The sequence below is a fragment of the Pongo abelii genome, chromosome 8 (genome assembly GCF_028885655.2).
Source record: "Pongo abelii isolate AG06213 chromosome 8, NHGRI_mPonAbe1-v2.0_pri, whole genome shotgun sequence".
Taxonomy (NCBI): domain Eukaryota; kingdom Metazoa; phylum Chordata; class Mammalia; order Primates; family Hominidae; genus Pongo; species Pongo abelii.
Window position 1 is genome coordinate 131,906,196 of NC_071993.2, and position 22,213 is coordinate 131,928,408.

Genomic DNA, 22,213 nt, shown 5'->3' on the forward strand with positions numbered 1-22,213 from the left:
ACAAGATTTTAACTCAGAGCTGGTTTCAAAGAAGGAAGCTGTACGAAGATTGATCTTCTAATAAAGAATTAAATGTTTTGAAAACAGATGTTTTTAAATTTCAATATGCAAAAGAAAAATTCAGAAACTTATCTAAATTCAGATTCCTGGGTCTATTTTGAGAGGTTCTGATTCTGCAGATTTGGGTGGGGTCCAGGAATCTGCACTTTAGGGATGGGGTCCAGGAATCTGCACTTTAGCAGTCTTTCAGATATCTCTGAAGTCATCTGTCTTCCTGATGACTAACAAATCCCATTATGAGAAGTATTCTTCCAGAGAGCATAACAGTTTCGTTAGCCAGTTTAGTTATGCTATAGTTAGAGCTGAAAAAGCTAAACTTTAAAAATAGATTTATTGAGGTAAAATTGACATATAATACATATTTCAAATGTATGCTCTTAGAAGTTTGATGTATGTATAAACTTGTGAAACCATCACCATATTAAGATAACGAGCGTCTCTTTCACCTGCAAAAGCTCCTTGTGCCTTTCCAGTCCTGCCTTCTCCCCCCATTCCTGTTAACCACTGATCTTCTTTATGTCACTAGATTAGTTTTCATTTTCTAGAATTTTGTATAAATAGAATCCTATAACCTATACTTCTTTTAGTGAGGAGGTGTCTAGCCTCTTTCACTCAGGATAGTTATTTTGGGACTCATTCATGTTCCTTTTTATCACTAAGTAGGATTCCAGTGTATGCCTGAAGCACAGTCTGTTTATCCATGCTCCTGCTCATGGACGCTTGGGTTGTTCCAGGGTGGGGCTTTTGCACATAAAGCTGCTATGGACATTTGTGCACGTGTGTTTATATGGATACATTCAGAATTAAGTTTGTAAGATTTCATGCAACTTTTCACACTTTTCTTTCAGAAAGTCATTGGGTGGTACAGATTCCGGCGCAATACGCAGCAGCAGATGTCCTACAGAGAGCAGGTTCTTCACAAGCAGCTCACCCGCATCCTGGGCGTGCCCGACCTTGTCTTTCTTCTCTTCAGCTTCATCTCCACTGCCAACAATTCCACTCATGCTTTAGAATACGTACTCTTTAGACCAAACAGAAGGTAAAGCTTGCTTTTCCATCTGCCTCACGTATAAGAAGGACGTTGGGACCAGGCGCAATGGCTCACGCCTGTAATCCTAGCACTTTGGGAGGCCGAGGCGGGTGGATCATGAGGTTCAAGAAATCGAGACCATCCTGGCCAACATGGTGAAATTCAAAAATTAACTGGGTGTGGTGGCACGTGCCTGTATTCCCAGCTACTCGGGAGGCTGAGGCAGAAGAATCGCTTGAACCTGGAGGTGGAGGTTGCAGTGAGCCGAGATTGTGCCACTGCACTCCTGCCTGGCAACAGAGCAAGAATCCATCTCAAAAAAAAAAAAAAAAAAAGGATGTTGGTACAAGTCATTGAGATTCATGACTTCAAAAATATGCATTATAGTGCATTTTATGCTTTTTTTTTTTTTGAGACAGAGTCCAGCTCTGTCACTCAGGTTGGAGTGCAGTGGCACAATCTCAGCTCACTACAACCTCTGCTTCCCAGGTTCAAGCGATTCTCTTGCCTCAGCCTCTCGAGTAGCTGGGATTACAGGCACACACCACCATGCTGGCTAATTTTTTTGTATTTTTAGTAGAGACAGGGTTTTGCCCACGTTGGCCAGGCTGGTTTTGAACTCCTGACCTCAGGTGATCCACCTGCCTCGGCCTCCCAAAACTTCATGCATCTTTAAATAAAAACTTGTATTATTTCCTTTAGCTATTTTTGTGGTTACAGAAGATATTTTTCTTGTCAGTTATTTACATAAAATTGTTTTTGGATCAAGAAGCATTAACAAGACATGTTTATTATGCATAAATTCTTATAAGGAATAAATAGCTGGAAATCATCATTTGCTTCTCCATAATCCACTACGTGGAAATGCAGTTTTATTGCTGTGGAAGTCTGATTATAATTTTGAAACATAAATTTCAAATACAAAATTGTGAAATTGATCCACCTGCTGGTTAATAGGGGTTTTGCATTGTGAACTTGTTAAACCAAAAAAAAAAAAAAAAAAACCCCTATGATTATATGATCATGTTGTCTGTTTGTAAACAGCAAAATGGTTTCCCTCTGGAAGTTTATTTGTTGTAGAATAAATTAAATTGACATCAGTGAAAATAATTGTTAATTGTTAAAAAGGTTTTTATAAGATTTCATTATGTAATCTGTGGGTATTTCTTGAGCACTTACAACAGGCTCAGCATTGTGTCAGTCACTGTGGGTATACAAAAGATGTGTAAGGCATGACCTCTGCTCTCAAGGAGTTAATAAGCAAGGTTTTACTTTACAGGAAGGGAAAACATTACTAATTCATGTATCCTTGGGTTGTCTGTAGAAGGAGGTACTCTTCCTGTTAGTTTAACAATGTCAGCAACTAAGACTCCTGTCACCAAGCCCCATTTTTTTTTAGTTAATTAATTTTATTTATTTTAATTTTATTATTACTATTATTTTAGAGACAGGGTCTTACCCTGTCACCAGGCTGGAGTACACTGGCACTATCATATTTCACTGCAACCTTGGACTCCTGATCCTGTCACCTCAGCCTCTTAAGTAGCTGAGACTATAGGCACATGCCACCACGCATGCCCTTTTTTAAAAGTTATTTATTTATTTATTTATTTATTTATTTATTTATTTAGAGATATAGTCTCGCTGTCGCCCAGGCTGGAGTGCAGTGGCACAATCTTGGCTCATTGCAATCTCCACCTCCTGGGTTCAAGTGATTCTCCTGCCTCAGCCTCCCGAGTAGCTGGGACTACAGGTGTACACCACCATGCCTGGCTAATTTTTTTTTCATTTTTAGTAGAGACAGGGTTTCACCATGTTGGCCAGGCTGGTCTTGGTCTCGAACTCCTGACCTCAGGTGATCTGCCTGCCTGGGCCTCCCAAAGTGCTGAGATTAGAGGTGTGAGCCACCACACCCAGCCCTTTTTTTTTTTTAAACTGTCAGTCTCACTTGAATATGATAGAATGGTACATTTAACATGATCTGTTTCTGAATTTTTCCCATAGGTATAATCAAAGGATATCACTCGCTATTCCCAATCTAGGAAATACTAGCCAGCAAGAGTACAAAGTGTCTTCAGTGCCAAATACTTCTCAGAGTTATGCCAAAGTGATTAAAGAACATGGGTAAGTTGAAAGGTAAAGTGCTAGTTTTTTCTTTTGTTAGCAATATTTCTTTTGTTAATAACATTTAAAAGGTGTATGGAAAAATGTAAAACAAAGTTTGATATGATTAAAATTGAAGAATACAGTAAGGTAATTGTCTAGATACCACCAGCATATATCAAAATTTTGTTCTTGTTGGAAAGATAGTTTATTTTTATGAATTTTTTAAATAATTTGCCACAATATTTTTTGTAATTGATACAAAAGTTTTGGATAGAGTATTATTTCTGAGGTTCCAAAAGCTAAACATAGTCACTGAAAAATACATAGCTTTTTATTATTTTTTAAATGATCTTGGTAACATGGGTTTTTTAAATTTCTCTTCTGTAATTCTTGTGGTATGGGCATTATTCCTTAAACACTGTCACCTTGGAGTCACAGCATTTAGACAATAAAGTGGAAGAGACAGGAAAAATGCCTTTCCATTTCACAACAGTTATGATAACCTTGAGGCATCTTTTTTCTGTTTGTCTTCTAGTACTGACTTTTTTGACAAGGATGGAGTGATGAAGGACATCAGGGCGATTTATCAGGTTTATAATGCACTTCAGGAGAAAGTTCAGGTAACTGATTTATTTATTAGTTTTCATCTTATTTGTCTTGCCCAAAAGCTTTTAATTCTACTTTAATTTTGAATTATCTTCCAACTGACAAATAGAGTTAGGATCCGAAAGTCAGAATCTGCTTTCCCAGAACAGAGTCAAGCTGTGGAATAATGATTCGTGCCGTCTTGCAGAAGCCTGGCTCACTCACTCTGTGCCTGAAGTAGATTGTTAATACTACTGTTTCAAATACTTATGGCCCCATTTGTGATAGTAGTTTGTCTAGGAAAATGTAGAAAGGCTTGCTAAGAACATAGCTGTCTCCATCAGTTATATTCTAAGTAGAGACAATATCAAAAGGCAGCCATAACTGGTTGCATCTCTGCTGCTTCATCCTAGTTCAGTCACTTTGCCCCAGCTGCCTCCATCGAGTGGGAGGATCTCGGCAGAGCCTGTTCGTTCCTAGTCATTTATGCAACAGACATCAATGGAAACATCTCCTGTGAGCCAAATACTGAGCTCGGTGCTAATGATACTTTCCCACATTCTTTTCATCATCCCCGCTGTGTTCTTAGGAGTAGTTTGCTCTAAAACCTAAGAACAAAAGAGCCTTTGAACTGGCCTTTGAGTGCAGCAAAGAAAGTGGTAAAGTTGATGAAGCTCTCCCAGACCTGGAGAAAGCCTGACTTTAAGGAAAAAGGCTTTGGCCCAGCATGGTGGCTCACACCTGTCATCCCAGCACTTTGGAAGGCCTAGGTAAGAGGATCGCTTGAGCCAAGGAGTTTGAGATCAGCCTGGGCAACATAATGAGACCCCATTTCTACAAAATAGTTAAAAATTAGCCAGGTGTGGCAGCATGCACCTGTAGTCCTCAGCTACTTGGGAAGCTGAGGAAGGAGGATTGCTTGAGTCCAGGAGGTCAAGGCTGCAGTGAGCTACAATTGTGCCACTGCACTCCAGCCCAGGTGACAGAGTGAGACCCCATCTCTAAAATATAAAAATAAAAAGGATGAAGGCCTCAATGAGTAAAAAAGAGGAATGAAGGCAGATACTGAAAAAGAGGAAAACAGGCTGAGTTCAGCCCGGGGCAAAAGGAGAAGCATACAAGAACCATTTCCAGTCTAGTGTTCCAAATTAGGGTCACTGTGCACCTGCCAGTATAGGGAACTTCATACAGACTCACTGGTCACCAGCCTACTTTCTGGAAGCTTCTGGTATTTCTGCTATGGAAGGAACTTGCAGTGGAAAATAGCTTTTTGTCCTGAATTCATGACCATGCCCTTTTCAGAATATCAGCACTGGCCAAAAGTGGCTGTTATATTTCATTGTTGATTGAATAAGGCCTGCTTTGAAAATACCAAATCACATTGAGTGTTCTCGGGATTATAAATAGCTAAATTACACAGATGTAGTCTCAGATAGCTATCTTTTATTAAACCTTGACTTTGAAACTTTTTTCAACTTTTCTTTAAAAATATTTTCTGTTAAATTGTCTTATCTGATTTTTTGAATGTTGGTAATAAATAAAAGTTGAAAGCATCTTATTCCTGTCTTATCTTCTGTTCTTCCTTTGTATACTAAACTGGTACCAAGAGTTCCCTTTTCATTTCAATAAAAATGATTAATCAAAGGAAAGAGTAGATCTTTCCTATCTTACCCTTATTGGTCAAGAATTTATAAGCGAAATAGCATAATCATCTTAAAATTAAAGCAAATCAGTGAATAATAACAATTCTAGTCTTTTGGGCTTTCATGATTTTGTTCTACCTTATGTGGCTGCTTTTTAACTCAATAAACCATCTGGACTTTTCCTAGAGTTGTAATCAGCGCTGAATTTATGGAATGCCTTGTGCTTGAACTTGAAGCTAACCTTGTTGTCATTTTTTTCCTCAGGCAGTGTGTGCAGATGTTGAAAAGAGTGAGCGAGTTGTTGAATCTTGTCAGGCGGAAGTGAACAAATTAAGAAGACAAATCACTCAGAGGAAAAATGAAAAGGAACAAGAAAGAAGTAAGTTTCTTGTTAATTTTACCATTCAGTATCAGGGAAATGTTGTTTTAAACATCAGATTATACTATCAAATAAATTATGTGCCTCTTTCTACGCTCATCAAGTCTCAGATTAGCCTAGCTGGGGCAGAGCAGTCTCTTGTTCAGCTTCTCTGGAGGGCAAGTGCTGTTTTTCATAGTAGCCCCCTCAATTCTCTGACACTTGAAGGAAAAGAAGATGAAAGGTAGAAAAGCTGAAGTGGAAATTAGAATAAATCCCAAGAAGTTACTGATACAGATTTGTGTATATATTGACCATTGGATCTAGTTACAGTGAATGTGGTGGTTGTTACTAAGTTACCCCTGGCATGTCCAGCAGGTAGGCACTGTGTCCTGTCTTTTTTTTTTTAGACGGAATCTCCCTCTGTCACCCAGGCTGGAGTTAGTGGCGTGATCTTGGCTCACTGCAACCTCCACCTCCCGGGTTCAAACGATTCTCCTGCCTCAGTCTCCCGAGTAGCTAGGACTATAGGTGTCTGCCACCATGCCCAGCTAATTTTTGTTTTTTTTGTTGTTTTTTTTTGTTTTTTAGTAGAGATGGGGTTTCACCATGTTGGCCAGGCTGGTCTCGGCCTCAGGTGATCCACCCGCCTCGGCCTCCCAAAGTGCTGGGATTACAGGCGTGAGTCACCACACCCAGCCTGTGTCCTGTTTCAATATAGCCTCATAGAGGAGCTACCAAATATACTTTTAGCTTTATGTCTGGTCTTAGTAAAGGTTTTAAATGTCTAGTTTTGGTAGGCATGGATGAACAGACACCATTAGGCTAAGAAACAAACTTGATTGAATGAGAATTAGGCCCATAAACCTAATAATTCCAGCATAACAGCCATGTTCGCTGTAACACCACCAGGATTAATACCTGTGTGTAAAATTTATAAATGTATGGCAGATAATATCAAGTGTAAAAGATAAGGTTAGGCTAAATTGTTCTAATTTCATAAGAATATATATAATCCAGTTAAAATGTAACTTACGTTTCCAGGCAAATATAACAGTCTGATTTACTGTTACATTTTTCTAGAAATAATCAGAAATATAGATAGAGCTGGGCGCGGTGGCTCACGCCTGTAATCCCAGAACTTTGGGAGGCTGAGGCGGGCAGATAACCCGAGGTCAGGAGTTCAAGACTAGCCTGGCCAAAGTGGTGATACCTCGTCTGTACTAAAAATACAAAAATTAGCCGGTCATAGTGGTGTGCACCTGTAATCCCAGCTACTAGGGAGGCCAAGGCAGGAGAATTCTTGAACCTGGGAGGTGGAGGTTGCAGTGAGCCAAGATCATACCACTGCACTCCAGCCTGAGCAACAGAGTGAGACTGTCTCAAAAAAAAAAATAAATAAATAAATACAATAAAGAGGCCAGGCGTGCTGGCTCACACGTGTAATCCCAGCACTTTGGGAGACTAAAGCGAGTGGATCACGAGGACAGGAGTTCAAGACCAGCCTGGCCAGCATGGTGAAATCCTGTCTCTACTAAAAATACAAAAATTAGCTGGGCGTGGTGGCAGGCACCTGTAATCCCAGCTACTCGGGAGGCTGAGGCAGGAGAATCGTTTGAACCCAGGAGGCGGAGGTTGCAGTGAGCCGAGATCACACCACTGCACTGCAGCCTGGGCGACAGAGCGAGACTCTGTCCCCCCAAAAAAAAAAAAAAAACAAAAAGAAAGAAAAACTAGACCAACCATGGTGGCTCACGCCTGTAATTCCAGCACTTTGGGAGGCCGAGGCAGGTGGATCACTGGTGCCCAGGAGTTCAAGACCAGCCTGGGCAACATGGCAAAACCCCATCTCTACTTTAAAAAAAAAAAGCCAGGCATGGTGGCGTGCACCTCTAGTCCCAGCTTCTTGGGAGGCTGAGGTGGGAGAATCACCTGACTCCGAGAGGTCAAGGCTGCAGTGAGCCGTGATTGTGTCACTGCACTCCAGCCTGGGTGACAGAGTGAGACCCTGTCTCAACAAACAAAAAACTAGGATATAAAACAGTATAAACCAGGTAATGTCAGCCATGTTTTATATACATGTACAGACAGACACCCAAAGCTGGATAATAAAACTGGAGTTCAGCAAGGATTAGTGACTTCTGTAACACAGCAAGGAAGTGAGGGTCTGATACTTACAATTTAGGTCTCTCCGCTTGAAAGCCTGTGCCCTTTTCATCCTAACAGTGTTATTGGGATGATGGAATTGTGGGCAGCTTTTATTTTCTTTTTTCCTTTCTAAATATTCTAAATATTGTACAAGTGTGTATCAGTTTTATAATATTTTTTAAAAATTGAAATGTTACCTACAAAAACTTTCAAGGCTATATGGATTATGTGGGTTCTTTCACAACGTTAATAAAAATAGAGTAAAGCTGTGGTTCAGTATCTGCTTAACATACGGTTTTTAAAGTTTTAAGGTATATAAGTGTATTATGACAGGTAACTATAAAGGTGTGTAAGTGTATTATTATTTAAGGTGTATAAGTGTATTATGAAAGAGGTGTATAAGTGCATTATGACAGGTAGCTATAAAGGTGTATAAGTGTATTATTATTTAAGGTGTATAAGTGTATTATGAAAGAGGTGTATTATGACAGGTAGCTATAAAGAAATCGGTTTTTTGATAGGAGGCTGCCAAAGAAAGAATCTCACATTTCCATTCCATGTATACGACGTTTCCATTTCAACCTTTGGGCCCCACAGTGTGACACAGCAAGCCCCACGCCAGGGAACCAGCACAGGATGTGGAGCGACAGAGCCTGCATTCTGAGTCTCAGGCCCACTTCCAGCTGTCCCCTTAGTCACATCACCTCACCTTTCAGAACTCTAGTTTCTTTGCATCTGTAATGGAAACAGTAATAATAACGATAATGATAACACTTCAGAAATTTGTCATGGCCTTAAATGAATTAATGTGTAGGGAAATATCTTGTAAATTATCAAGTACTATGCAATTGTAAAATAATTAATAGTAACAGTCAACTTCATTGCCTCACTGCTATTTTCCAGAACATTCAGGTTGGCCATGTTATACATTGAGATGAAAAGCTGTGAGAATCTAGAAAGTGTTAGAATATTCTTTGTTTTCATCCAGGATTGCAGCAGGCAGTGTTAAGCAGACAGATGCCGTCTGAAAGCTTGGACCCAGTGTTCAGTCCTCGGATGCTGTCTTCTGGGTTTGCAGCTGAAGGTAGAAGTACACTTGGAGATGCAGAGGCCTCGGATCCTCCTCCCCCCTATTCTGATTTTCACCCAAACAATCAAGAAAGTACTTTGAGCCACTCTCGCATGGAAAGGAGTGTCTTTATGCCTCGACCTCAAGCTGTGGGCTCTTCCAATTATGCTTCCACCAGTGCCGGACTGAAGTATCCTGGAAGTGGGGCTGACCTTCCTCCTCCCCAAAGAGCAGCTGGAGACAGTGGTGAGGATTCAGACGACAGTGATTATGAAAATTTGATTGACCCTACAGAGCCTTCTAATAGTGAATACTCACATTCGAAGGATTCTCGACCCATGACACATCCCGACGAGGACCCCAGGAACACTCAGACCTCCCAGATTTAACTAAATAAAAGAAACTCTCCACCTAGCACTGTTTTTCTTCATTGCTTACGGAGAGGGTTTTTGAGAACTTAATCTGGGGGGAGAACTGCTTTCTCAGATACCTTGACTCCCGAGAAGAGAGTCCTTGTGCACAGAACTTGTGGGAGCCTCCATCCGCTGCTCTTTACCTTTGGATACAGTGTGCAAGTTTCATGACAGAATCATTAAGATAATCAAATTGTCCTAATTCTGGTGCGATTCATGGATGTACTGGTAAATTTAGGCACAGTGAAACTTATCAGCGTAGTTTCTGTTCTTTAAAATAAATTGGAAATTAGAGACTAAGCACAATTAGTCTATAAATGTTCTATAAATCAAAAACTTACCTCTTGCACTATCATGCCTTGAAATTTACTTTTTCAAAGGGAAACAAGTTTAGCAGCAGCCTTCAAAGAACTTCTTTCTATGATGAGCCAAATTCATCTTTGCCAGAAAAGAAATTTTGATAATTCCAAGAAGCCTGATTGGAACAAATCAGATATACCTTCTCTTGTCTGCATGACTTTGTGAGATAAAAGAGAGGGCTTCCAACTTTTTTCTACTAGCTTGATATGTATTATCACTTAAAATGGTTGCCTTTAAAAAAAAAAAAGTAGAGATACTAATTACCAGTAAGTAATCATCCAAATAAATACGTCATAAAAGAAATTAATTATTTTTTTCTTGATGGATTACAGTAACTACTGTGTTGCACTGGCACATTTATGGTCTCTGTTCTGGAATCTTAGAGGACACACAGCAGTGGAGAACAGAAGGAGTGAGTTTTATAATAAACAGATTCCAGACACGGTAGGTTTAGCTGAGTTCATACAGAGGAGATATAACTCATTTAGATCTTCTGACAAATCTAGTGTTAGTTTTATTTGTGGAGGAAAGACATTTAATAATAAACTGTTTGGGAATCTTGGTGAACAAAGATTCATTGTCAAGCTGAATAACCATACTTATTTTATTTTGAGTTGCCATTTGGGGAATAATTGCAGTATGTGTGGAGACTCTTGGGATGCACTTACATTTTTATTTAATGACTACTTGTTTTCTAGTTTTGCCCACAATGTGTGAAACCACTAAGACATTCAGGAGCATGTTGGGCTTCTGGTTTGGAAACAGCAAGACCCACCATTTATGACAAGGACAGCCATGAGGTTAATACTTGGAGTTTAACTGCCTTTCCTTTGAACTAGTTAAAACCTGTAAGAATAAGGAAGTTGTTGGAGAGGCTTAAAATCTGGGTTCTGAAAAAGTAGTTTCAGTTTATAGGATACACATTTACTCACTGAGCTCCAGTTCCAATACTAAATTAGACAGTATCATATAGACCGAAAATGAAATGCTAGAACTGCCGTTCTTTGGATCGCCACTCTATGGGGGTCTGTCTTTTAACTACTCTCCTGGTTTCATTGGCCTTACACCACTGCCATTTGATTTAAAACGCTGCAGACCACTTTATCTGCAAATGTGTTCCAGTTGTTATCAGCTACCTACTACGCAGCTTCAGCGCCAGTGTGAATTAATTTTTTTTTAAGTGCCGTTACCATCTCCTCTGTTCAGATTTTGACATTCAGGAAAATATTTTTATTTTGATGCCATACTGAAATCTACAATGTATATCTGACAAAGCAGTTAAATGTGACAATAAAAAACTTATTTAATCATGGTACCATTGTTTTAATGTCTGTCTCAGCACCGGACAAGGCCCTGCCTCAGTGTACTCATTCTGGCAGTTCATCATGGACTGAAAAGAGCTTTTTAAAGGGCGTTAAAACTCATCTTCGTACAAAGTTTTTGTCGAGCTGGTTTCAGGAGACATCCAGGAACACAACTTGCTAAAATGTTTCTGTGATTTTCAGGAGTTTCTGTTTCCAAAATGTTTCTGTTGATTTCATGTTACCTACAGAACTAAGTATCAACTGCGTATAAAATTGAATCTTGGAAAGGTCCCCAAAAGGCATCTTCCACAGAGGAACTGATCTTATTTAAAGTGACTCCTCAGCCTGGATTCCCTAACAGTCGAGATGCTGTAGAACTTGCTGCCTGAGAGCATCTTAGGAATTGTGGGATCACTTTAGAACAAGGGTCGGCTGGCTAATAGGTGTATTCTGGATTCTGAGGGAGCCATTCCCGCTGAGTGACGTCTCTCTTCCAAAATGCAAGGGGAGAGTGTTTTCAGCAGGGTTTTAACGTGTGAATTACAGCCTTTTAGGATCCTACTCAACATCTCTAAGAATTTGGAGAAAAGGAGACTGGATTCTTTTTACTTACTTCAAAGTCTGGAAATGCCCGATTGCATGTTGTAATTGGTTTTTCTGGAGTAAAATCAAAGCAGAAATCTCATCCCCAAATATTCAGGATACATTTTTTTTTAATTGCAGACACAGTGGGGCATTGACCATAACTGCTTTAACAAAAATATTTAAATTGTCTTACAAGCCCATGTTTTAAGGAGATAAAAATAATCTGGGATGATGTAAAATAAGAATACAGTGGAACTAACTAATGGTTATTAACTGTGTTCTGAATCTGACTTGCCTTGGCTGTAGGTTTCATTTCAGTTACTGAAAGATCTTCCTTTTTTCATTAGGCTACGCTTCATCCTTTCCCATAGCAAACCTGAATTCCACGAGACAGGCAGGAAGCCTGAAGGCAAATGGATTCGTAAATGTGGTGCCAATAAATAATGGAAAATGTTTACTTTTCAACTTTATGACAAACAGATTTTGGAAAAGTTCTGGGAGTTAGCTCAGCTGTCTTACTTTTATACAGCGATTTTTGTAATGTCCTAAATAAGGCGAGTCAGGACATAGAGTACCTCCAAACTGGGTTACTCTGGGGTTCTTCTGATCCCTAGAGGTGGGAGGAGGACTACCTTCTAGCAGTGAGGCTTTGTAACATCTGCAAGCAAATGTCCCTCTGGATGCCAGATGTGACATGTGGTCCAGAATGTAGTGCTTAACAAAAGAAAGCTCATTGCAGCATATTTCTAATAGCAAAAACCTGGAAGTGACATTAATGCTAATGTAGGGGAATGGTTAAATTTTGATACACTCCAGAAGAAATCGTGTTTGCAGCCATTAACAATATTAAGGTGGAAATAAAAAAGATGGGTGGGCCAGTGGCTCAGACTTGTAATCCCAGCACTTTGGGAGGCTGAGGCAGGTGGATCGCTTGAGCTCAGGAGTTCAAAACCAGCCTGGAAAACATGGTGAAACCCTGTCTCTATTCAAACAAAGCAAGGCCACTTGGGGTGGCTCACGCCTATAATCACAGCACTTTGGGTGGCCAAGGCGGGTGGATCACCTGAGGTAGGGAGTTCGAGACCAGCTTGGTCAACATGGTGAAACCTCATCTCTACTAAAAATACAAAAATTAGCCAGGTGTGGTGATGCACGCCTGTAATCCCAGCTACCGGGGAGGCTGAGGCACGAGAATTGTTTGAACCTAGGAGGCAGAGGTTGCAGTGAGCTGAGATCGCACCACTGCCCTCCAGCCTGGTTGACGGAGCGAGACTGTCTCAAAAAAAAAAAAAAAAAAAAGATTTCTTGACATGGAAGATACCAAATGAAGAAACCCAGGTGTCCAAACAGTATGTTTGATCTGATTTTTATGGGGGAAAAATATTAGTATTGTTCTTGATAGAAAACAATCTGGAAGGATATTCACGTAAATGTTAACAATGTTGTCCCAGGATATGGCAAGATGGATAATTTTTCTCTCTTTGATTTGTTTGCATTTTATAATTTTTCTGCAGTAAGTGTTTGTATAATAAAAGACTTCAGAAATGGTGGTCACTGACTACATGAGTTATTTCATGCACACCACCTTAGAGGGGATTCTAGAAACATTCTCGATTCTCTGGGTTTCTTTACCACGCTTGAATTTTTCAGATCTGTGGCCAGTATAAGATCAACCTTGTTGATGCTCGTCTCTTCCCTTCAGTCAACCTTTATCTCATTTCCAGATAAAAATCACATTTTGTTTTGCCTTGACACTGATTTTTTTTTCTAATAAATCTGGAGCCTGTTCGACTTTACTTAGTTCAGAATCCATTTCCTAAATTTCCAAGAAGCACTTAAGAAATAACTTCAGAGACTGAAGGTAATTCAAAACTGGAGCAATTATTTATATTTTTCTTAAGGCAAAAGTGTGTCTACTATAACGTGGATGTTTTGAGTCTTAAAATGTAAGGCAGCTTTCCTTGATCTCGCAGATACTCTCTTTGGAAGTTTTTTTTTTTTTTTTTTTTTTTTTGAGATGGAGTTTTGCTCCATCGCCCAGGCTGGAGGGCAGTGCTGTAATCTCAGCTCACTGCAATGTCCACCTCCCAGGTTCAAGAGATTCCCCTGCCTCAGCCTCCTGAGTAGCTGGGACTACAGGTGTGTGCCACCACACCCAGCTAATTTTTGTATTTTTAGTAGAGACGGTGTTTCACCATATTGGCCAGGCTGGTCTTGAACTCCTGACCTCAGGTGATCTGCCCGCCTCGGCCTCCCAGAGTGCCAGGATTACAGGCATGAGCCACCGCACCCGGCCTGTTTGAAAGATTCTTGTGTCATGCTTGCTGTAATGCTGGACAATGCCTTTCCTGCCAGGTGTTTACTTAGGTTGTATTAAGTATTAGGAGATGTAGACCCTTGTTAGTCCAGTCTACATACAAACAAGTCTGGGAGGTGTTTTATTGCAAAGTAAATCTGTACTTGTTTGGGACATTCATTGTGGCCAATCAATTGTGGGCTCTGCTTAGTAGGGGTGGGGGCCATTCGGTCTCAACTGATTTGAAGCATGATTTATCTGTGCTAGAATGTATCATCCAAAAGACCTTGTCCGGGGCCGGGCAACGTGGCTCACTCCTGTAATCCCAGCACTTTGGGAGGCTGAGGTGGGTGGATCACCTGAGGTCAGGAGTTCAAGACTAGCCTGGCCAACATGGTGAAACCCTGTCTCTACTAACAATACAAAAAATTAGCCGGGCGTGGTGGTGCTCGCCTGTAATCCCAGCTACTCAGGAGGCTGAGGCAGGAGAATCACTTGAGTCCGAGAGGTGGAGGTTGCAATGAGCTGAGATTGCGCCACTGCACTCCAGCCTGGGTGACAGAGCAAGACTCCATCTTAAAAACAAACAAAAAAGACTTTGTCCATAGTTTCAAGGTATGTCTATGTGAGTGGAATTGGGGAACAGTAAGTAACTGCTTTCTGGAAATACTAAGCACAGGGTAAATCCCTGGCATACACATAAGATGGGAAGTTAGGAGATGCATTTTGTACAACTTGACTCCTTAAAGAGTTCTTCATCTTCTCAATCTGTCATGATCCTGTTTTTTTGGTGGTGGTGGTGGTGTTGTTGTTTTGAGACGGAGTCTCACTGTGTTGCTCAGGCCGGAGTGCAGTGGCGTGATCTCTGCTCACTGCAACAACCTCCGCTGCCCGGAGTCAAGCAATTCTCCTGCCTCAGCCTCCTCCCGAGTAGCTGGGATTACAGGCGCCCGCCACCATGCCCGGCTGATTTTTGTATTTTTAGTAGAGACGGGGTTTCACCATGTTGGTCAGGCTAGTCTCGAACTCCTGACCTCAGGTGATCCACCCGCCTTGGCCTCCCAAAGTGCTGGGATTACAGGCATAAGCCATCATGCCCGGCCACATGCCCATTTTTAAATTTTGTATACGAAAGTTTTAAGACATACAAAAGTGAGATAGTAAAAGAACCACAATTTTTTTCCTTCCTCACTTTCAAGGATTATCAACTATTTGACACCCTTGTTTAATCAACCCCCTTTCTGTTAAAAAGTTATTGCTATCCTCTTTTAATTTTTAATTAATTTATTTGTTTTGTTTTATTTTGTTTTTGAGACAGGGTTTTGCTCTATTACCCAGGCTACAGTGCAGTAGTGCCGTCATAGCTCACTGCAGTCTCAAATTCCTGGGCTCAAGCAATCCTCCTGTTTCAGCCTCCTGAGAACCACAGGCATGTGCCACCATGCCCAGCTAAGTTTTTTTGAAGAGATGGGGACTCATTATGTTGCCCACACTGGTCTTGAACTCATAGCCTCAAGTGATCCTCCCGTCTCAGCCTCCCAAAGTGTTGGAATTACAGGCTTGAGCCACTGTGCCTGGCCTGCTATCTTCTTTTAAAGCAAGCTTGGGCGAGGCACGGTGGCTCGTGCCTGTAATCCCAGCATTTTGGGAGGCCGAGATGGGTGGATCATTTGAAGTCAGGAGTTCGAGACCAGCCTGGCCAACACGGTGAAACCCCATCTCTACTAAAAATACAAAAAAAAAAAATTAGCTGGGCATGGTGGCGGGTGCCTGTAACCCCAGCTACTGTGGAGGCTGAGGCAGGAGAATCACTTGAACCCAGGCAGCGGAGGTTGCAGTGAGCTGAGATCGCGCCACTGCACCCCAGCCTGGGCAACAAGAGCAAAACTCCATCTCAAAAAAAAAATTTTTTTTTAAATAAAAAGAAAGAAACAGCGCCCTGAATTGGCATCAACTTCGAAAAAACTGGAAAAAACATGGGACCTTTGGGGAAATGATTGTGAGTTTTCTTAGGCATAATAGTGGTATGGATATGTGAGAGATTCTCTTGATTTTTTTTTTTTTTTTTTAGACAGAGTCTCGCGACAGCCAGGCTGGAGTGCAATGGCACCATCTTGGCTCACTGCAACCTCTGACTCCCTGGTTCAAGTGGTTCTCCTGCCTCAGCCTCCTGAGTAGCTGGGATTACAGGCACACACCACCATGCCCTGCTAATTTTTGTATTATTGGTAGAGACAGGGTTTCACTATGTTGGCCAGGATGGTCTCAACCTCCTGACTTCATGATCCACCTGCCTCGGCCTCCCAAATTGTTGGGATTACAGGTGTGAGCCACCACACCCAGCCGAAAATCTCCTGATTTTTAAGAAACACAGGCTGTGTGTTTAAGGGTGAAGAGTCATGATGTCCGAAGCTCACATTCAAATGGCTCAAAAAACACACAGGTACAGAGAAGGACAATCATGGCACAGGTTAGATTGTTGAATGTAGCTCATGGGGACGTGAATGTCTGTGTCCTAGTTTTTCAACCATTTTGTATGTTTGGAATTTTACATAATTTTACATTTCTAAAAATGCCCTCCAGTGATGAAGTGCATGGGACCAGCAGCATTTTGAAAGTAAGGATGAGTTTCTTGGACAGTAGCCACTCATGAGGGTGACCAACTGTCTTGGTTTGCCAGGATCCTCCTGGTTTTAACATTGACATCTCCAGGTCCTGGAAACTCCTCTAGATGGTTGGTCACCTGACCTCTGTGTAAACTGAATCCAAGGATCCAAATCAAATGGTATTTAGGGAATGGTGGTTTTGTAGGACGCCGCCCAGCCTGCTATAATAGCTTGCTTTTCCCCCAGGAGACATTGGCAAAGCCTTGTAACATCCTGGGCCATCCAGGCCAGTAAAACTCTATGTTGAATGTAATCACTTACAGGCTTTATAGATGAGAAGAAATGAACACTCCTGGATGAACAGCAACTGTGGCTTAAAGAAGAACCACAGGGGAGAAATCCACTGGGAGGGTGTGGCAGGAGGCGAGGAAACCAGAGCTGGCCTCCTCAAAATGCCTTAAGCCAGTGTGTCCTCCAAGTAATGGGGGCCATCCCTCCTGCCACGGAGTGTTCTGTAAGAGCGGCCTTCCCATCCTCTTTGCTTTCAGAGCAGAGGGACTATCTCTGCTCCCCACCACTTCCCCAGGCCATCAGCTTTGGTCCAGCTGGAAGAATTGATTCCCTGCCCATTCAGCCCTGGCTTCTCTCCTGAGCCCCCTTTCCCCAAGCACACCTCTGTCCCAGGGAAACACCAAGACTGTCTGTACACACTCACTCTCTGTCCAGTGGTGATGGAGACCCGCATTCTGGTGTGGTGACCTCAGGAGATTCCTGGCCCCCCATCCCAGGCCTGGGAAGTAGCTTACAACAGTGGGCTTTGGAGTCAGACTCACCTGGGGCTTGAATTCCAGCCCTGCCATTTCCATAACTGTGTGCCCTGGGCAAGTTACTCAACCTTTCTGAGCCTCATCTATAGGTACAGTAAATATGGATGGATGGTAATACATTTTTCCTAGGGTATTGGAGGATTATGTGAGTTAGAGTGTAGAAGCTTTAAAACAAGCCTGGAAGACAATAAACTCTGATAAGTTGTGGCTACTGTTGTCTTGAACTAAGTCTTCTTCCAAGAGGCGTCGTTTTGTAGACCAGAGGTCAACTGGTGGTGTAAGCTTAGGACTGCTATGCTCAGACCTTCTTTTCAGGTGGGGCCCCATGAAGGAGCCTGGGGATCATTGTGGGAAACAAGGGGGGATCAGGCCACCTCTTCTTCATTTTATCTGTTGATTAGATTGGGCTTTGCGCAAACTTTGCTCAGAAAAATTTTATTTTATTTTTTTGCAACGGAGTTTCGCTCTTTCACCCAGGCTGGAGTGAAGTGGCGTGATCTTGGCTCACTGTAACCTCCGCCCCCTGGGTTCAAGTGATTCTCCTGCCTCAGCCTCCTGAGTAGCTGGGACTACAGGCACCTGCCACCACACCCAGCTAATTTTTGTATTTTTGATAGAGACGGGGTTTCGCCATGTTGGCCAGACTGGTCTCGAACTCCTGACCTCAGGTGATCCACCCGCCTCGGCCTCCCAAACTGCTAGGACTACAGGCATGAGCCACTGTGCCCAGCCCAGAAAAATTTTAAAAGGTCATATAACCACATGGTCGGGTGTGGTGGCTCATGCCTGTAATCCCAGCACTTTGGGATGCCGAGGCGGGCGGAATACTTGTGGTCAGGAGTTCGAGACCAACCTGGCCAACATGGTGAAACCCCATCTCTACCAAAAATATAAAAAATTAGCTGGGCGTGGTGGCAAGCGCCTGTAATCCCAGCTACTCAGGAGGCTGGGGCAGGAGAATTGCTTGAATCTGGGAGGCGGAGGTTGCAGTAAGCAGAGATCACACCACAGCATTCCAGCCTGGGTGACAAAGGGAGATTCTGTCTCAAAAAAAAAAAAAAAGAGGAACTGCACTATTTAGTACAGGAGCCACTAGTCAGTCACACGTTGCTACTGAGCACTTGAAATGCAGCTAGCAAGGTGAAAGAATTGAGGTTTTTTTGAGGCAGCATCTTGCTGTCACTCAGGTTGGAGTATAATAGTGCAATCATGGCTCCATGCAGCCTCGACCTCCTGGGTTCAAATGATCCTCCCACCTTAGCCTCCTATGCAGCTGGAACTACAGGCATGTGCCACCATGACTGGCTAATTTAAAAAAAAAAAATTTTGGCCGGGTGTGGTGGCTCACGCCTGTAATCCCAGCACTTTGGGAGGCCAAGGTGGGTGGACTGCCTGAGGTTAGGAGTTCGAGACCAGCCTGGCCGACATGGTGAAACCTCATCTCTACTAAAACTACAAAAGTTAGCCAGGTATGCTGGCGGACGCCTGTAATCCCAGCTACTTGGGAGGCTGAGTCAGGGAGAATTGCTTGAACCCAGGAGGTGGAGGTTGCAGTGAGCTGAGATGGTGCCACTGCACTTCAGCCTGGGGGAGAGACCCTGTTTTGTAAAAACGGGGGTCTTGGGGCCAGGCGCAGTGGTTCACGCCTGTTATCCCAGCACTTTGGGAGGCCGAGGCGGGTGGATCATGAGATCGGGAATTCGAGACCAGCCTGACCAACATGGTAAAACCCCGTCTCTACTAAAAACAGAAAAATTAGCAAGGTGTGGTGGCGTGCGCCTGCAATCCCAACTACTCAGGAGGAGAATGGCTTGAACCTGGGAGGCAGAGGTTGTGGTGAGCCAAGATCGAGCCATTGCACTCCAACCTGGGCGACAGAGCAAGACTCCGTCTCAAAAACAAACAAAGAAAAAACAAGGTCTCACTTTGTTGCCCAGGTTGCCCTTGAACTCCTGGCCTCAAGCGATCCACCCCCCTCTTCCGATCCACCGCCACCTCTCAAAGTTCTGGCATTACAGGTGGGAGTCACTGCACCTGGCTTAAGTTTTAAATTTCATTCAATTTTAATTCATTTAAATCTAGATTTAAGAAGCTGCATGCCATATGGCTAATGGTTACCAAATTGGATGACATAGGATGCTGACCCCTCATTTCACAAAGAGGGAACAACTGAGGCAAGAGTAGCATGGTGATGGGCCCAAGGTCACAAGGCCGCTGAAAGACCCAGAGCCCAGGCCTCCTGCCTCCTCTTACAGCTGTGTCTGCTCCAGACCATGACGGGCTTGGAGAATGTCAGCACAGGAAAGGATAGTAGAGATCCTCTCCGGCAACATTTGTCCCAGATTGAAATAAACAAAGGACAGGCTGGAGCATTTGCTCTGGGCCCCACGGGGCTTGGCATCCTGCTCAGGAAGCGTGGCTGTCCTCAGCCCAGCCTGGGACGCTCTTCACAGTGTCCTGGCACCTTGGATGCAGGCAGGCCAGAGCGGGAAGCATAAGGGGACCTCGCCTGGGGCAGCTGCAATCTCGGTGACCCTTGTCCTGACAAGCACACTCCTCCCCCTGCTCAGGCCGTGACAGGGAAGGCTGCATCAAGCAGAAGTCAACCTCATTTCTGCAGCTGATCCACACCTTCCACCTGCTCATTCCTCGGCCTGCCTGCTCAGAGGTACCCAGGTGGAGGATCAAATTAATCCCCTTCTTCATCCGGAGGCTGGCATTCAAAACTCCACCCACCCAGGGAGAGTGGGAACAGAGTTATGGGCGAGGCTGAGTGACATCCAAGCCCTCAGGAGAAAGAGGATGGCGAGAGAGACCCTGGCACCTTGCTCTAGCCATCTGCTGCCGACCCGGCCTGAGTGCACTGTGCCTGAGCAGACGCTGGGAGAAGGTGCTCCAGGCACCTGGAGACCAGGTGGGACTCATGTGCAGCCCCGTTTTGTTAGCATCTTCTCTCCCTCCTTCACTCTTTCTCTCTGTTCTCCAACCCTCCCTCTCTTCCCACCCCTTCACTGCCCTTCTCTTTTGTTCGAGTAAATTTTTATTAAGGTGTAAAATATATACAAAAAAGGACACAAACCAGTAAATGTATAGCTTGTCAGATTTTCACAAAGTGAACATACCTATGTAACTGGCATGAACATTAAGAAACAAAACATTGGCCGGGCGTGGTGGCTCATTCCTGTAAGCCCAACACTTTGGGAGGCTAAGGCGGGTGGATCACCTGAGGTCAGGAGTTCGAGACCAGCCTGACCAACATGGCGAAACCCCGTCTCTACTAAAAATACAAAAATTAGCTGGGTGTGGTGGTGCGTGCCTGTAATCCCAGCTGCTTGGGAGGCTGAGGCATGAGAATTGCTTGAACCTGGAGGTGGAGGTTGCAGTGAGTCGAGATCGCGCCCTTGCACTCCAGCCTGGGAGACAGAGTGCCACTCCAACTCTCAAAAAAAAATAAAAATAAAATACAGGCCAGGCATGGTGGTTCATGCCAGTAATCCCAGCACTTTGGGAGGCCGAGGTAGGTGGATCACCTGAGGTCAGGAGATCGAGACCATCCTGGCCAACATGGTGAAACACCATCTCTACTAAAATACAAAAAAAATAAAATTAGCCAGGCATGGTGGTGCATGCCTGTAGTCCCAGCTACTTGGGAGGCCGAGGCAGGGGAATCGCTTTAACCCGGGAGGCGGAGGTTGTGGTGAGCTGAGATCACGCCATTGCACTCCAGCCTGGGCAACAAGAGCAAAACTCCGTCTCAAAAAAAAAAAAATTGATTTTGTCTGGTTATAGACTTTCCTGCTTCTTTCACCCAACATGATGCTCGTATGATTCATTCAGGTTGTTGAGTACCCAATGGTCAACTGCTGATGGACATTTGAGACTTTTGAAAGGAGGGTGCAAATAATGCAGGTGTGAACATTCCCATCGTGTGTTTTGGTAAATGTATGTCAGATGTCTGCATTTATTTGGGGTATATAGATAGCTAAGAGTGAATTGCTGGTCAGAAAGGCTGCCAGTGTTCAGCTTTAGTAGAAGCCAACAGTTTCCCAAAGTTGTCCCACCAAGTCACACTCCCACATCAAAGTATGGGCATTCCAGGAACCCCATCTTCAACCACATTTGGTATTGCCAGTTTGAAACATTTTAGCCATTCTGCTCAGCCTGCAGATCACTGTGATTTGCAGTTGCATTGCCCCAGAGACTGATGAGCTTATTTGGTCCTGCACCTGTTTTTTTGTCATGTTGTCTGACTTTTTCTTATTGATTTGCAGACTTCATATATATTCCAGATACGAGGTTTAAGATATATATGCATGTGAATGTATATATATGTGTTGGTATACATACATATGTATATATACCAACTATCTTCTTCCTCCCATTTAATAGCTTGTCTTTTTACTCTTTTTTTTTTTTTTTGAAACAGAGGGTCTTGCTCTGTCACCCAGGCTGGAGTGCAGTGGTGCAATCATAGCTTACTGCAGCCTCCACCTCCCAGGCTCAAGTGATTGTCTCATGCAGCTGGGACCGCAGGCTCACACCACCACTCCCGGCTAATTTTTTAAAATTCTCAATAGAGGCAAGGTTGTGCTATGTTGCCCAGGCTGGTCTCAAATTCCTGGACTCAAGCAATCCTTCTACCTCAGCCTCCTGAAGTGTTGAAATTACATGTGTGAGCCACCTCTCCAGGCAGTTTTACTCTCTTAAAGATGATTTTTGCTGAACAGAAATTCACAATTACAATCTAACATAATTTACCAATTGTTTTCCTTTATGGCTCTTTTTGTATCTTGTTTAATAAATCTTTACCTATCCAAGGCCAT

The 22,213-nt window shown here is 43.1% G+C and overlaps 1 protein-coding gene and 1 long non-coding RNA gene across 2 annotated transcripts in view; one reads left to right on the forward strand and one right to left on the reverse strand.

Annotated features, from left to right (window-relative positions):
* Positions 1-11,087, forward strand: part of ABRAXAS2 (abraxas 2, BRISC complex subunit) — a 34,899-nt gene extending 23,812 nt beyond the window's left edge. The window contains exons 5-9 of the mRNA XM_002821246.4: positions 909-1,099; positions 3,095-3,214; positions 3,732-3,816; positions 5,689-5,803; positions 8,919-11,087. Coding sequence (XP_002821292.3) covers positions 909-1,099; positions 3,095-3,214; positions 3,732-3,816; positions 5,689-5,803; positions 8,919-9,388 — 981 coding nt within the window. The 3' untranslated portion in view covers positions 9,389-11,087. The remainder of the gene's footprint in view (positions 1-908; positions 1,100-3,094; positions 3,215-3,731; positions 3,817-5,688; positions 5,804-8,918) is intronic.
* The window catches only part of LOC134762085 (uncharacterized), a 43,641-nt gene continuing 29,548 nt past the window's right edge, over positions 8,121-22,213 (reverse strand). The window contains exons 2-3 of the long non-coding RNA XR_010141644.1: positions 9,754-10,003; positions 8,121-8,665 (exon numbers count right to left, since the gene is read on the reverse strand). This is a non-coding gene — a long non-coding RNA (uncharacterized LOC134762085). The remainder of the gene's footprint in view (positions 8,666-9,753; positions 10,004-22,213) is intronic.